Genomic DNA, 16,637 nt, shown 5'->3' with positions numbered 1-16,637 from the left:
TGGAACCCCCCCCCATGCAAATCCTGCGTTTGCCACTGACTACTATTAGTAATATTACTGGTTTTCCGTTAATATTAAGTGAAGGTAGTCTAGTTTGTCACCTTATTACTAAATGCTAAATGCAGTTTGGGAATCACATTTGAAGCAGCGTCAGACATGAACTGGCGTAAATATTCAATGGGCGTAGGCTTCTAGATCCCATTATAATTCTGCTGTGACTGAAGCGTCACCTAGTAGGTATTGTAGTAGAAACTAATATTAAAAGTTTTATGTTGAACAATCTTGCTCCAGGTAGGGCTGCCTATGCTTCTTACAGGTTCAATGCTAATGATCACGTGAGCCTCCATCATGTATGTAGGCACTAAAAGAAATGGAAGAAGCCAGCAGTATTGAGAGTTGATCACAATGGTTTCAGCAGAGGAGAATCCAAACCTTAGACCTAGAGGCAGTGATCAGAGAGGAGGCAAGGCACAGGTCATAGGCATATCTCAGATGGTATCTTGTAATGGGGTCATTTTATAATAATAATAATAATAATACATTTTATTTATATAGCGCTCTTTCTCCAACAGGACTCAAGGCGCTTTACAGACATCAAAAACAATACACATGATACAGAGTATTTTAGTAATACAACAATAGACAAGCAACACAGACATAAAAGAATAACCTTAAGCACACAGAAAGCATAATGCAGGATTGGTGTAGGTATTTTGGGTAATAACTTCCAAGGGTTGTGTATTCCACCCTCACAGGTACCAAGTGCAGCAGCCATCTTGGGCGCTCCGCGTAGGATTACCCAGGGTGGAATAGTCTACCCCTAGAAGAGATGACACAAAATGGGGGTGATTTCAGAGTCCTACAGTTTAGAGTAGGGTTCCAACAAAACCACAAGGTCCATGTATTTTTCATCCCATCCACAAGTGTACCATATGGGGCAGCCATGTTGGGCGCACTTTGAAGGATACACTGTGGGAGGTGAGCCATACAAGGCCAAGTTCATATATTGGAAAACTGATGCTTATGTAGCAGTATGATGTACCCTGCATGTAGGGCACAATGGAAAGGTGTGCAATCAGTGGATGTAAACATTACAGGAAAACACATGGTGGGGTGGAAGCGAGCAATGAAGAGGAAAAAAAAACAAAACACAATAGCAGGTAACTAGTGGCAGAAGTAGGAGTGGGATAACATTTTGATCAGATCTTAGTACGGGTGACGGATTTGCAAATGAAGGTCATTAGTGTGAATGATATTCTGAGAGGTTATGGGGAGCCATTGTAGATATGTGCAGATAGCACAGTGAATATGGAATGACAAGGTAGGTAGATTAATATAGTATAGAAGGGTGAGAAAATGTTATATAGAAGGACCTTGCAGCTGTTAAGGAGGGAGCTTAACAATGCATGGTGGGACGAAATGTGTTGAGTGAAACTGACATCATGACTTTGTCAGCCGCCAGAGGGAATAGTGTGAGCGTTAGAAGGAAGTATGATAATATCACTTTTAGATGTAGTGAGCTTCATGTACACTTGGGACATTTAAGTAAATATTGCTAAGAGACTGGAAAGGACAAGAAGATTTGGGTGTTGTGGCTAAAGAGCCACACTCCCAGCCTGAGGAGTCAAGGTAAGAAATAGGGATGGTGGGGGCATGGCTGCCTAGTGGGAAGGAAGCAATGCCTTCATGGGCTCCCCATAGATTGCACTGGTTTTAACTGATTGAATATATTTCTATTGATTTTTATATTGCTGGTGGTAGACAATTATTTACACTTTTCATTAACTACCAACCTGGATGTATTAAACAGTATTTCAGACAGCACTATTGAGGTGCGATAATATAATATTATAGTAGCTCTGGGCAGCATATTATATGGTCTACTTACCCCCATTCAGAGAGTAAAGCAAGTAATCAGTGTACTGTACTACTGTCAGCGAATACAGAAACTTTGTTGTGATTGACCTTGAAACTAGCATAGGTGGGATATACATGATAGCAGAGGGTGAGCAGGATTGGTTGTAAGCAGGATACATTTGTATGCTGCTGTGGGCCTCCCTCCTGCGCCAGGCACACCATGCTGCTGAGTTCTCCTGCCAGTCATATGGGGGAGTTAATTTCCATTTTAATGGTTCATCACCCCCAGTCAGTATCTTACCTCAATAAGCAGGGAGCCACCTTCATTAAACTGGTAATACAGTAGCTTAATTTTTGCAATAATAGTGATAAAGCAAGAGATTGGATTTCCTGCTAAGCTCATTCAGTAATCACAGCCATGTAATTAAAGCATACATTTTTTTTATTTTCAGATCTACTAAATTACTTCCCTTAATGTCAGTGTACATGGCTATTTCCCTATACATTGTAAGCTTGCGAGCAGGGCCTTCTTACTTCTATGTCTGTTTTTACCAAGTTTTGTTCTATTACTGTTGTTCTAATTGTAAAGCGCAACGGAATATGCTGCGCTATATAAGAAACTGTTAATAAATAAATAATAAATATTTACAATATATACTTTTTATTCACAATCATTCTTTATTTCTTTTTCCAAAGGTGTCCCAGTCAAATCAACAATGTTTCCTATTGCAACAAAACCAACAAAAACTGCATCAGCACCAACTATCACTTCTACAAAAGTGATATATCCAGCAATGACAGATTCCATACTGCCAGATTTTTCTGATCTGCCATCACATTCTACAACATTATCCTTCCTAGGACCAACTAACATGACTCATGCAACATACATAGGATCAGCAATTTCAAGTACTTCAGAGTACAAATCATATTTTGACCTGCTTACCAGTGATTACTATAAAACAACACAAAGTACTTATCTCCCTGGTCATGTACAGGAGGTAACAACAAGAAGCATAGACTCTTCTTCAACAGTCACATCTTCAGTTTCACACCCAACATCACCTCACACTATAACTTCCTTTGCAACTTTTAAAACGCTACCTCCCAAGGAAGCTGTGGACACAACTAAAACACCAACAAGAATGTTAGGACAGTCTTCACAGGGTCTATTCCAGCTAACTACAAAGTCAGTTACTGTATCTCCATATTCATCAGTGGGAGAAAGTACTACATATCCCTCAGTCACAGATGTATCAGGATTACCAGGGCTATTAAACATAACATCACCCAAGGAAACAAGTATGTCTTCTGTTTCACTGACCGCGACTGTAGTCACTACTCCTTTAATTACATCATCTGTGTTTGTCCCTCTCACATCTAGTACCACCACTACTAAAGAACTCCTCAGTAGCCAATCTTCCCATGCAACTTCTCAAGTGACTCTTGGAAAACAATTAACCAGCATTTTGCTTCCGACATCTGGACTAAATGAATCTGTATCTGCTTTGCCAGGCCTGACAACATTAATGAACATTTCTGTAACTCCAAAAACTGCATTAACTTCTTCATCTATTCATTTGTCTCCATTAGTTACCCGATTGTTTACAACTTCTACGCCCACAACCACATCTGTTTCGGATCTATACCAAACAACACAATCTGTGATACAAACCAAAGAAGACATCACCACCTTGTTAGAACCTTCAGTTACGTCTAAAGCAACCTCTGTTCCTCCCATGACTGTGTCTAGCCTTAGTCAGTCTACATCATCTACAATAAGCCTTCAACCAACGGCACAAACCACAATAATAACTCCGGACATTACACTATCCATACAAAATACCTCTTCTTCTACAGAGGTAAGGATTACTTTAGGCTATTTAGAGACCACAATTTCACCCAAGCCAGAAATAGCAGCCAAAGACTTTACAAGTGCTTCCACAAAACACACAACCTGGTCTATTATCAATGCAACACTTATCCAGACTCCACCTGTAACTTTGAGTACTAAGAAATTCCCTAAAAGCACAGAAACCCCATTGAAGACTTTAACTACTATTAAAGAACAGCTGGGTACAAGCATTCCTACAAGAGAAGGTCCAACAAGTGACTTGGAAAGCAAATCTACAGAGCGTTTACTTTCTACTAAGTACTCATTTGAAACAAGTTCAGCAATAAGACCTTATACAAAACATGAAGAAACTATGGAGGTTACTACAACACACTCAACAGAATCCGATACTACATTTTCCAAGGAGAGTTTGCTTACTACTTTACTTTCTATTTCTGATACTTCAAAGCACACTTCTCTCGGTCCAGTGCCCGCATCTTCCTCAGTACATGCAGAAGTCACAGATTCAAGTTATTTAAAAGACTATACACATTCTATTTCCACTACTAAACACCTGAAGACACCACTGGCACTTACATTGAAGCCCTCTACCACAGAAACGTCTTCCACCTCTTCAGCATTTTTGGGCATTAATGAGACAACATTGAGAATTACGACTTTCCAAGAAACTAGCCAAGAAGCCTTTCTTAATGTTACTCGTAGTTTGACTACTATAAAAGAAAAGCCATCATCATCATCTGTGCAATCTTATACAGAAGAAAGTACCAGGACCATTACCAAACCAATATATAGCTCTTTAGTTACCAATAAGACATTAACTGACATGTCCACGTTTCTGCCACTGGAGACTTTGGAACCCTTTGCTAACTTTACAAAATCAATAACATTAGGAACCACATTGTCTAAGGATGCCACATCTGAGTCAGTTGCTTCAGTGGCATCCTCCACTACTGAGTCTCTGAGTTCAGAAACAGCTACCGAGATGATGGTGAATGTTACAGTATCATCAGATGACTACTCATTTGGCACAATGATACATACAAGTAGCTCTTCAGAATGTATGGTGAGTGATCTATCCTTATAATCACATCTTTAAAGACACCATATACATATATAAAATTTAATAATGTTCCTGATTTTCCTAATTATTATAACAGTAGTTTCCTGATGCTTTTTGGAGTTGTCTTTATAGAAAATAATCACATTCGTAAATTTAAGAATTTATTTTATTACATTTTAAGTTATTATTTACTAGGTAAACATGAGAATGGTTAAATACAGTTGGCACTGTGGTTATCCATATGTCTCTCTTTGCATTCAGAGTTAGTTATGAATATACTTAAACCAGAAATTGCAGAGAGAATGCACCAAACGGAAAGATGGAACGTGGTGCAGGAAATAAGGAAGTAAGGGTGTGCAGTGTTTTACTCTAAAACACTAAGTTATTGCTTACCTTGTAGATGCAGTGTCGTGCTAAAGGTTCCACATTGCTCCTATGTCTTAGCTACAGTATGAGCCAATATACTTGCAGCATTTGATGAGATCTGTGTGTCAGCTCCCCAGTTTCCCTTATGATGTTATACTACTGGAATAGAATATATAGATATTTGGGCACCCACTTTACTGGACAAAAGAGCAAGATAACCTTATTATCTGAGCATCTCGAGCCATGCCCATATTTAAGCTATTATAGCCTTTTTAGATGAAAGTAGCTACTTTCCAGGACATACTCGAGAATCTAGTGGTACCTAAAGAACCCACCTGGCGACACTTACAAACATGACAATCAGAATGATATCATATAGGGGGTCATTCCGAGTTGATCGCTAGCTGCCGTTGTTCGCTGCGTAGCGATCAGTGTAAAAATCGGCTAATCTGTGCATGTGTATGCACCGCAATGCACACGCGCGACGTGCATATACAAAGAGAATTGTGGTTTTGCACAAGTTCTAGCGACAATTTCATTTGCACTGGCGGCCGCAAGAAGATTGACAGGAAGGGGGCGTTTCTGAGTGTGAACTGACCGTTTTCTGGGAGTGTTTGGAAAAATTCAGGCGTGCCAGGGAAAATGCAGGCGTGGCTGGCCGAACGCTGGGCGGGTGTGTGACGTCAAAAGCCATCCTTCCAACGTTAGAATCAACGCACACGAAGAGTAAGTCCAGGGCTGGTCTTGTTTTGCACAAAATGTTTTTGCAGGCGCTCTGCTGCATAGGCGTCCGCACTTCTGCAAAGCAAAAATACACTCCCCGGTGGGCGGCGACAATGCGTTTGCACGGCTGCTAAAAACTGCTAGCAAGTGAACAGCTCGGAATGACCTGCATAGCCTGGTGGCCTGCTCTCAACACAATCGATAACAATATTTTTATCTGGTGATTTTAATCTGTAAACATCGTGAGCATTTTTATCCAGTTGATCGGGGTGTGGTTATGTGACCGACCCCAGAATCCCGAACAGTGTAAAGCCCGACAGACAGGGACTATTCCCACAACACCCATAGAGTGGGAATAGAACCTGTGGTAAGTGCAGCGAGCCACCGAGCCTGCAAGGGGCTTCATTGCGCTCACCCCTTCCCCCCCGCTGGCAATCTAAACATTGGGATCCCAGCACCGGTATGGTGACCGAAGGTATCCCAACCACCGGTCACACATACCGAACCTGTTTGATATTGGGGGCAAGCAGAAGCATGTGATCAATGATATTATACCAGTGATCTGAAATACAAAAATAAGTGTGATGAACATTGCATGTTTTTATATAGTCATTGAAATATTTGAAAAATTGTTATGTCAAGACAGCCCAATTTGACTAATATTAAACACAGAACATCCTAGTGACCATTATGTAGTAGAGAGGGCATCCTATTGACCACTATGTAGTACAGAGAGTATTTTAGTGACCACTGTGTAGTACAGAGAGCGTCCTAGTGACCACTATGGGGTATATTCAATTGCAGTCGAAAACTGCCGTCTGTCGAAAAGACGTCAGTTTTCGACTTTTTAAGGTTGAATCCTGATTCGACCTATTCAGAGCTTTTCGACAAGACGAGGCATTCGACTTGTCAAAAAGCACGTGGATCGGCGGATTAGCTGCCGATCCACGTGTTGATGTCGAAAACGGGGCCAAATCCGACAGGTTTTGGCCCCCTTTTCGACTATCTCAATCCGACATCAAAATTATGTCGGAATGAGATGGAACCGGAAAAGGTGAGGGGGGGGACAGCCGGCGGGCATACAGGAGATCAGCGCTACGATCAGCACTGCAGCTGGATGTCACTCACCCGCCTGACCTCACAGCAGCTTCCACCCGGCTCCAGCATGCTGCTGGAGCCGGGTGGGAGCTGCCGTGAGGTCGAGCGGGGGAGTGACATCCTGCTGCAGCGCTACTCCGTTGCACTGATCTCCTCTGGGTGCCGCCGGCTGTCCCCCCGCGGCTCGCCCCCCCCCCCCTCTCCTCCTCTGGGTCCCATCTAAAATTCGACTTGAAAAAGTAGATATCGGTGGTTCTGTGGTAGAGTACTGGCAGCAGAACGCTATTCTAGACACCCTGCAAGTGACATGTAAGTGCTGTGCAACAGCAACAGTGTTGTCCCCAGGGCCCTGCATAACGGCTCTGCTCGCACACCTCTAGTTATGTCCCTGCAAGAACTAGATCCCCCAGAGTGCTCTGAGGGTAATTAAAAGATAAGATCTGGCAATATCTTTGCTTTTCTATTAGAGATGTGGGCAGAGTGTTGTGTTTTGGTTTTGGTTCTAATTTCATCCTTGTGTTTTGGTTTTGCAAAACTACCCTAAATCGTTTGGGTTCAGATTTCGGTTTACTATCAATAAAAAAAATCGATAATCATTGATAAAAAATGATAAAAACAGCTAAAATCACATCATTTTTGCAATCCAAAACCCAAATTTCGGATTTTAAATCAGAGTTCTGAACCGCGTGAAGATCCATACCAGGATACAGTTCAGATTGGATCTACTCGGGAGATCTGGTCTGGGTTTTGGTTCGGATCCAGAAAATTTAGGTCGATTTAAATTTCTGGAGAGCCGAACCGCACATCTATACTTTCTATCCTACTTCATTCCATCTTAAATGCCACACCAAGAATGACCCTACATCACCCTACATCTGCCACACAACTCTTAGTAAACTTCTGTGCCTTTGCGGGTATCGCACCATCCTTAGTCCTGGCCAGGACTTTAAATATTTAGATTACTGTCGGGCAAATGCCCACTCACTTCTACCTGAGGGGTCCTGTTGTGCCGGCTTGTGGTAGTTAGAATTAGGACGCTAACTACCACAAGCAGGCACAACACTGTACTGTATTTTAAATGCCGACTGGTGTTCTATTAATGTATTGTAATAATTTGTGTTTTTTAAAAACAGTAAAAAATTCAGGTATATTAATCTCTTATTGGCGTTGTCTCTTTATATGTGATTTTCTATTCTGGTGTATTTAGGGAGTAGTATTGCCCTAAAATAGACGGCTGCAGATAGGAGATTGAGAGATATCCTCCTTACACACGTATCCAATCATTTCCACTATCCGCGGGCGCAGAGTCTTTTTCTTTTTGTGGTTTCTTTCTGTGTTGATAACAAAATCAATTTTAAAAAAAGTATGGTTGTTGTGCATGTAATGTCCTCATCACAAAATGAAACTTGTTTTGTGATTTTTATTTACAGCCAAGGTACATTGAACCATTGGATCCATGCAGCCAGTATGTTTGCATTAATATGGGCTGGATGTTATACAACGTATCAAGCAATTGCCACAAAAATGTGGAGAAACCAGACTGTGGCTTTCGAGGAATGCCTGTCCAGGTGAACAGTGACAGCTGCTGCCCAGAATGGGAATGTCCATGTAAGGTTTCATCATGATTTATGGTTTATTTATATACCACAATGATGGTTACCTTAGCGCGTTAAGCACCACTGAGTTCAAACCATTCTCAGAAGTAGTATTCACCAAAGCAACCCACTCAGCAGACGACGGAGGGGCATGAGACATCCAGAATGCACCTTTATTTCTGACCCTATCATTTATAAAAGCCTTCATTAAGTACATATATTTGGTACTTCTATAGCCAGAGGAAATCAATAATGTTTTGTAGTCCGTTTCTGCTTTTTCTGTAATTGTGTAAAAATAACTGTGAATAGAAACATGGAAAGTATTGGTTTCTCGTGTTACCTGTTGTCCACAATATATTAGGCATATAGTAATAAAGATAACATTCACCAGAATAGACCATAAGTTGAATAACTGATTTTCTATGAAAAGGGCACATTGTCATTTCAAAGTGGCTAATGTATGCTTTAGGCTGTGTACACACGGCGCAATGCGCTGTACAGCCCGACATTTACTATTCAACGTGGTCGGAGTCCGGCCCCGCCGATATAATCAATGTTGGCCTGCCTGCACAGTCTGTTTTCCTTGCGATGCCAATCTCTAAGGACCGTGCATCGGCATCGCAAGGACTGTACACACGGTGCGATATGCACTATATTTTCTTACGATTTTGACTATATAGTCAAAATTGAAAGAAATATTGCACCGTATGTAGTACACAGCCTTAGAACAGTGGTTCTCAAACTCGGTCCTCAGGACCCCATACAGGTCACCTAGCAGGTGCACAGGTGTATTCATTACCCACTGACACGTTTTTAAAGATCCACAGGTGGAGCTAATTATTTCTCTTGTGATTCTGTGAGGAGACCTGGAAAACATTAACTGTTTGCGGTACCGAGGACAGATAGTTTGAGAACCTATGATTTAGAAGAGTAACAATAACTGTTAAGTGTTAGCTCAATATGAGAATGTCCGGCAAACTCAGCAAACTTATGGGGTTGTTTTGGTTTAGCGAAACTTTTTCATTTCTTTAGTTTTAAACTATGTTCCTTTGTTTTTCTTTTAACACATCTGAAATGTACCTCTATTTGTATATATGTCATTTACAGTACAAGCAATCAACTACAATATATAAATGTTTTCTCTTAGGCCAGTGCTCTATGTTATCCGAGCTGAGCATTATCACATTTGATGGGAATAACATTGCTCTCTATAACGCTGCACCATATATCTTGGTCAGACTTCCAAAAGAAACTATTGTAGCCCATATTGAAAAATGTCCTCCAAGCCTGGTAAGTCATTTATGTCTGTCTTAGTTTAAACCTTTTTTTTTTTAACTTGAGAGCCCAAGTTTCAGTGGTCAGAATGTTATTAGTCTGAGACCTCAGTCATAGACAAACACAGGGGGGCGTGGTGGTGGGGTTTCAGTTGCCTGGAAATCTCCTTCCCGACAGCCTGGTCAGCAGCCACTACATGCAGTAAAAAGGGTGGAATGGAGCTGCAGCACATGCTCAGTGGTAGCAGACTTTCCTACCAGGTCTACTTTGTGGAGTACTGCCATCAGAAATTGTGGAGCCCAGAACAGGCTTAATAGGCAGGGCCACCCCGAAAAATGCAGTGGAGTGGGTGATAGGCACAAGGTGACAGGGTGAGGCAGTGAGTGATGGGCAGAGGCAGTGGGGCGGGCCCTGGTGCAATGCACCACCACTAGTTCCACCAGGTGCGGGCCCCTTCTCTGTCTGGGCCTGGATTCGCTGTCCTGCCAGTCCCCCCCTTAATGGTGGCCCTGTGAGTCTGTGGACAGAGTGCTGAATGTTCACACCAGAGAGAGAATCTGGTAAGTGGCTTACTGTGATACTGTGAACATTGGGCCAGCATATGTCTGAAGTGCTGTATTACATCAGCTGCAGTTTGTTTGGGGCAGACCATAACTTTTTACATGCTAATTATGTATCCATCATGGGATGGTGACAATCGCTCTAAAATCAAACATCTGGAACCCCCCCTCCAGAAATCCTGCGTTTGCCCCTGTACATATATATATATATATATATATATATATATATATATAAAATGTGTGTGTGTGTTATGGAACCCCCTCCTTATAACCCTGTGTTTGCCATTGCCTACACCTGCATTTTGTACGTGAGTCCCAGTATGGTTTTCCAGTTAGAAAAACTGGGTACAGTGGCTATGATATTCTTCTTGTTAGTATTATTGTTCACTAAACACATATGTTTATTTTGATTTCTAGAGTGTGAATTCAATAAGAAAGCTGGTGAGTTGTTCTTTACCTCCACTACACCATGCTAGAAAAACATGCTGTATATATCTGTATATATTATATATAACCTAGCAAGCTGTCCGAATCTCTAACATCTTGTCACATAGCCCATAAGTATTTAAACATATTCCTAAATCTGCCTAATTTAACCATTTTAGGGGTTCATATTTCTTAATTACAATTAGAACTGATCTTCTGTCGCTTCTAGTGTGGCTGTAGAAAATGACCAACATGATTTGTTAGTAAGATTCAGCATACATTGTTGGGATGTGGATCGTTGCGTCGACAGTAACTAGGTCGACCACTATTTGTTGACGGTGACTAGGTCGACACATGAATAGGTCGACACGGTCATTAGGTCGACACCGAAAAAGGTCAACATTGTTATTGTTTTTTTAAATAGTGTCGTTTTCTTTGTAAAGTGAACGGGAACTCCAATTAGTGCACCGTGTCCTCTCGCATGGCGAACACGCTTGGGGCAAGGTGCCTCGCTCCGTTTCCGCTGCGCTCGGCAGAGGTTACTATTCCCAATCGTAGTCCACGTGGATCATAAAGTATGAAAAAGTAAAAAAAAAGGGGGAAAAATTTAAAAACTCATGTGGACATTTTCATGTGTTGACCTTTATCATGTCAACCTAGTGACCATGTCAACCTAATGACCATGTCGACTTAATGTATGTCGACCTAAAGACCAGATCCCCATTGTTGTACCAGTCTCAGGGGAATGTCCTCATGCATTAATTGGCTTTCCCTTCATGCATGTGCAGGAAAACTTCAGTTTTAATTTATTAAAAATATATATTAAAAAAATGAATTAGTAACAATATTTACATAAAAAAATATACACAATATTGGTAATTGAAAAAAATCCTTGTAAGAATAAAGCCTTTTTAAAATTCACTTTACTCTTTTATTCTTATCCCGCTGGGCAAAAACAGCGAGACTGAACAGCAGCAGTAGCTACTGCCGGCAATGGTGACCGGCATTCTCCCAACCGCCGGTCACCCGAACCCAAGCCGCCGGCAACAGCTCTTGTATTACCAGTCCAGAGGTGACCCTTCCATGTATAGGGAAGCACTTTTGCCGGAGATAAGCCTTTTCGCTATTTCATAATAAGACCTCTTAGTGACTTTGAATCTAGTGGATGGAAACATCCCAACTTTGCAGTATTTATGGATTACATAATATAATTGTCACTATTTTCTCCTATGTTATGCACTTTCTAAATTACAAGCTACAGAGGGAATATCGTGTCCTGTGGTCATGTTATGTTTGGGGATGTAGCTGGCCTGTAACTGTATTGGTATGACATGCTTACGTGATCTAGCACGGCTGCAAAGTGTCCCTGAAAACAATTGCACTTTCTTCAGTATTGTGACATGTGTTGTCCTATTGTAGGTCGCCGCTGGAGGTACATCTGGACTATGTTTTAAAAAACTAAATGTGACAACGGCAAACTTTCTAGTGATTATAAACCGATTGGACAGGAGGGTGAGCACAAATGTAGTACAGTTGTATGTATATCTGACTGATGTCTGGAACAGGTGTACAGGCAAGGTGTATATGATGCATTTGTTAAGTGTTACCACATACTGTAAGTGTGCTTTTTTACATTCAACCTTAGGTAATGTATCAAACTTTCTAAAGAGAGAAGTAGACAAGTGAAGATGTTGCCCGTAGCAACCAATTGGATTTTATGTAACCTTTATCAAGTACATTCTATAAAAATGAGGAGTACAGTAAAAATAGGATTTTAATACCTACCGGTAAATCCTTTTCTCTTAGTCCGTAGAGGATGCTGGCGACTCCGTAAGGACCATGGGGTATAGACGGGATCCGCAGGAGACATGGGCACACTATAAGACTTTGAATGGGTGTGAACTGGCTCCTCCCTCTATGCCCCTCCTCCAGACCTCAGTTAGAAAACTGTGCCCAGGGAGACGGACATTTCGAGGAAAGAATTTATTGTTTAAACACGGTGAGTGTCATACCAACTCACACCACGAATATACCGCAGAACGTGGCATTCAATAGAACACCAGCCAACGGCATGAAAAATACACAGCCACATGCTGAGAGAATATGTAACACAACCAGTGTGTCAACACAACCAATAATAAGACACCGCCTGTCATGGCATGCACAACGTCAGCAACAGCCTGATAGAAAAGAAACACCACAAGAGTGTAACCATAACCAATAACTGCAGACACAGTACGCACTGGGACGGGCGCCCAGCATCCTCTACGTACTAAGAGAAAAGGATTTACCGGTAGGTATTAAAATCCTATTTTCTCATACGTACTAGAGGATGCTGGGGACTCCTTAAGGACCATGGGGTTTATACCAAAGCTCCAGACCGGGCGGGAGAGTGCGGACGACTCTGCAGCACCGATTGAGCAACATGAGGTCCCCATCAGCCAGGGTATCAAACTTGTAGAGCTTAGCAAAAGTGTTTGAACCCGACCAAGTATCCGCTCGGCAAAGTTGAACCGCTGAGACTCCTCGGGCATCCACCCAAGAAAAGCCCACCTTCCTAGTAGAATGGGTCACCACCGAATTCGGTAACGGCAATCCAACCGTAGAACGAGCACGCCGAATCACATCACAGATCTAGCGTGCAACCGACTGCAGAGACGCAGGCGCCCCAATCACGCTGGGAGCATACCGGACAAACAGAGCCTCTGTGTCCCCAATCTGAGCCAAATTGGCGACATAAATATTCAAAGCCCTGACTACATCGAGAGACCTTGAATCAGCCAATGCTTAAGTAACCACAGGCATCAAATAGGCTGGTTTCTGTGAAACACCTAAACCACTTTTGGCAGAACTATTATCCGAGTTCTCAATTTCGCTCTATCCACCTGGAAGATCAAACAGGGGCTCTTGTGAGACCCAGCCGCTACTTCCGACACCCGCCTTGCGGACGCCAAAGCCAAAAGTATGACCACACTCCAAGAGAGAAATTTTAACACAACCTTTCATAAAGGTTCCAATCATTGTGACACAAGAAAACTCAACACCACGGCAAGGTCCCATGGTGCCAATGGGGGCACAAATGGAGGTTGGATGTGCAGTACTCCTTCCACGAAGGTCCGAACCTCCGGAAAGGTCGCCAAATCTTTCTTGAAAGAAAATTTATAAGGCCAAAACCGCACTCGAGTGGAGCCTAACTTTAGGCCTGCACCCACACCTGCTTTGGAGAAGAAGGACCCAGCTGAAGCTTCCGTAGTAGCCTTCTTGGATTCACACCAAGACACATATTTTCTCCAATCACGGTGGTAAGGCTTTGCCATTACCTCTGTGCTAGCCTGAAGAAAAGTGGAAATGACTTCACTGGGAATACCCTTTCTGGCTAGGATATGGCATTCAACCGCCACGCCGTCAAACACAGCCCGGATCTTGCTGTAACCGTTCCTCACGTAGAGGAAGAGGCCAGGGAACTTCTATGAGTAAATCTTGAAGAACTGGATACCGAGCCCTTCATGTTTATACCGGAACAATGAGGATCGCCTGAACCTTTGTTCGTCTTACGTTTATCACCTTCAGAAGAGTGAAAACGGAGGGGACACATAGACCGACTGAAAACACCCAAGGTGTCCCGAGGACATCCACTGCTATAGCTTGAGTGTCCCCTGACCCGGAACAATATCCCTGAGATCTCTCGTTGAGGCGAGACGCCAACATGTCCAATTGAGGCACTCCTCAAAGAATTGTCGCTTCAGTGAAACTTCTCGATGACGACTGTATGTCTCCCGGATGGAGATCGCATTTGCAGAGGAATCTATTTCTCCGTCGTTCACATCCGTAACGAAAACTACTAATATAGCGTTTACCAGTCTTTCCACCCAGCGGAAAACTTTTACGGCATCTGCCATTGCCGCTTTGCTCCTTGTTCCGCCCTAGCGGCTTACTTACACCACTGCTGCCAAGTCGTCCGACAGAATTAACACGGGCAGATCACTAAGCATATGTTCACTGAAAATAGCTCTTAATTCAAGAAAACTTATTGCAGGCAAGCTTCCCAGCTTGACCTTTTCCTCTGGAAATACTTTCCTTGCAAGGACTGCTCCCCAGTCTCGGAGATCTGCATGCATGGACACCAGGATCTCCACCTGGATTCCGAACCTTCGTCCCTCTAGGAGGTGAGAACTGATCAGACACCACAGGAGCAATATCCTGGCCATTTGGATTACATTCTGGTGCATGTGCAGGTGAGACCCGGACCACATTTCCAACTGGCCCCGTGCAAACCACTCTGGCATTTGACCTGCTCACCGAAAAGCCTCTTAGGCCGCACCATCTTCTTCATCAACGAAACATATTGATGGATTGTCACTGCAAATCTGATCCGACTCTGGATCCTCAGACCTCTTTCCACAGGAAAACACAGAACCTCAACCGTTCAGTATCTACTCTGATACCCACCTCCGACATCTGCGTCGTTGGGAACAACAGCCATTCCCTGTGTTGAAGAACAGTCAGAGAGAAACAACGATTTGCACCACTTGTTTTTTGACCTCGCCTTAATCAGGAGAGCGTCTCAGTACAGAATAACAATGGCTCTTACTATTGAAAGAAACCCATCATACTGCCATCACTCCGGTGAAATGGCAAAGACAATCCTGGATATCAACCCAGGTAAGCTGAATGCGGAGAAAAACGCAATTAAACCCTTTTCTACCTTCAGGTTTCTTTTTTTTTTCTTTTTTTTTTTAACAGAGACAGCAGGACAATGTCCTGAACCTGACGCAACTCTGGTATGGCGTCGCGAACCTAACAAGGCTGCAGAACTCTTACCTTTTCACCTTCCACTATCTTCACAGAAAGGGCAAAAAAGAACGGTAACGAACCGGTTAAAATGACTGCATCCCACAACAGAATGCGTCACCAACCTTTGTGAGGGAATCTAACTCACGAAGGTAAACTTCCCAGTGGTATCCGCCGTGTCAAAGTCAGAAAAATATCCCCATACACTCTGCCATATTTGCACCGCACACTGGTCTGCGCTGCGCATGCGTACGCTCTCCCGTGAAGGCGCATACCCGCAATAGCGTGCACCCGCGGACGCACGGTATGCGTATTTACGGTAGAGTTTATGTAACCGTGGCGTGCGACTCATTCGTTACATATTTTCACAATTAATGTAGTTTGTAGACCATAGTCCCTTTGATAGATTCTGAAAGTTTGGTTAATATAGAATGTCCCTGAACGGAGGAATCCCTCTTTGTATTGTGCGAAGGGTCTAACAGGAATCATACAGCAGTGTTTGGTACCCATCGGAAGAGTATTTAATTAACAATATTCCGGTGTTGGTTTGGAGCGTATTAATCGCTCGTGCGGATAGTTATGGACATAAGAAGTTTATGTCCATTTCTATTATTTACGCATACTCAGGTATGCGGCGGGAAACCTAGTTTCCCACCCACCTGAGCTGTTTGAAATCGTCACAGCCCACCTGTATGAATCACCCTATGACCTTTTGTTATAATGCGAAGCCGAATTCCTGCGTCCAATGGACAATGAGGTTGTAGGGACCATTAGATTGCATTGTGTGAGTAGCATAAAAGACGGGCCTGTGGCATCCAGCTTTCACTTCTTATCAAACGGTTCTCATTGCTGATAATCGGGAAGCTGGATGTCCAGAGGCGCATGCGATCATACCCTTTGTGCGTAAGTTTTTCTCCGTAATCATATTGTCTTACTGTGAGCCAATCTCTCTCTCTCCGTCTCTCTCTCTCTCCCTTCTCTTTCTCTCGTATCTCCCATTGACTAGTATTGTATTGTATTAGATCAGCATA

The 16,637-nt window shown here is 42.8% G+C and overlaps 1 protein-coding gene across 4 annotated transcripts in view; it reads left to right on the top strand.

Annotated features, from left to right (window-relative positions):
• The window catches only part of OTOGL (otogelin like), a 280,245-nt gene that overhangs the window by 153,622 nt on the left and 109,986 nt on the right, over positions 1-16,637 (top strand). For all 4 annotated transcript variants that reach the window (XM_063927720.1, XM_063927722.1, XM_063927721.1 and 1 more), the window contains exons 36-40: positions 2,554-4,775; positions 8,390-8,567; positions 9,702-9,844; positions 10,807-10,830; positions 12,235-12,327. In XM_063927720.1, the coding sequence (XP_063783790.1) occupies positions 2,554-4,775; positions 8,390-8,567; positions 9,702-9,844; positions 10,807-10,830; positions 12,235-12,327 (2,660 nt within the window). The remainder of the gene's footprint in view (positions 1-2,553; positions 4,776-8,389; positions 8,568-9,701; positions 9,845-10,806; positions 10,831-12,234; positions 12,328-16,637) is intronic.

Source organism: Pseudophryne corroboree, chromosome 6, assembly GCF_028390025.1.
Source record: "Pseudophryne corroboree isolate aPseCor3 chromosome 6, aPseCor3.hap2, whole genome shotgun sequence".
Classification (NCBI taxonomy): Eukaryota; Metazoa; Chordata; class Amphibia; order Anura; family Myobatrachidae; genus Pseudophryne; species Pseudophryne corroboree.
Note: the sequence above shows the minus strand (reverse complement) of the source record. Positions and strands in the feature narration are given on the sequence as shown.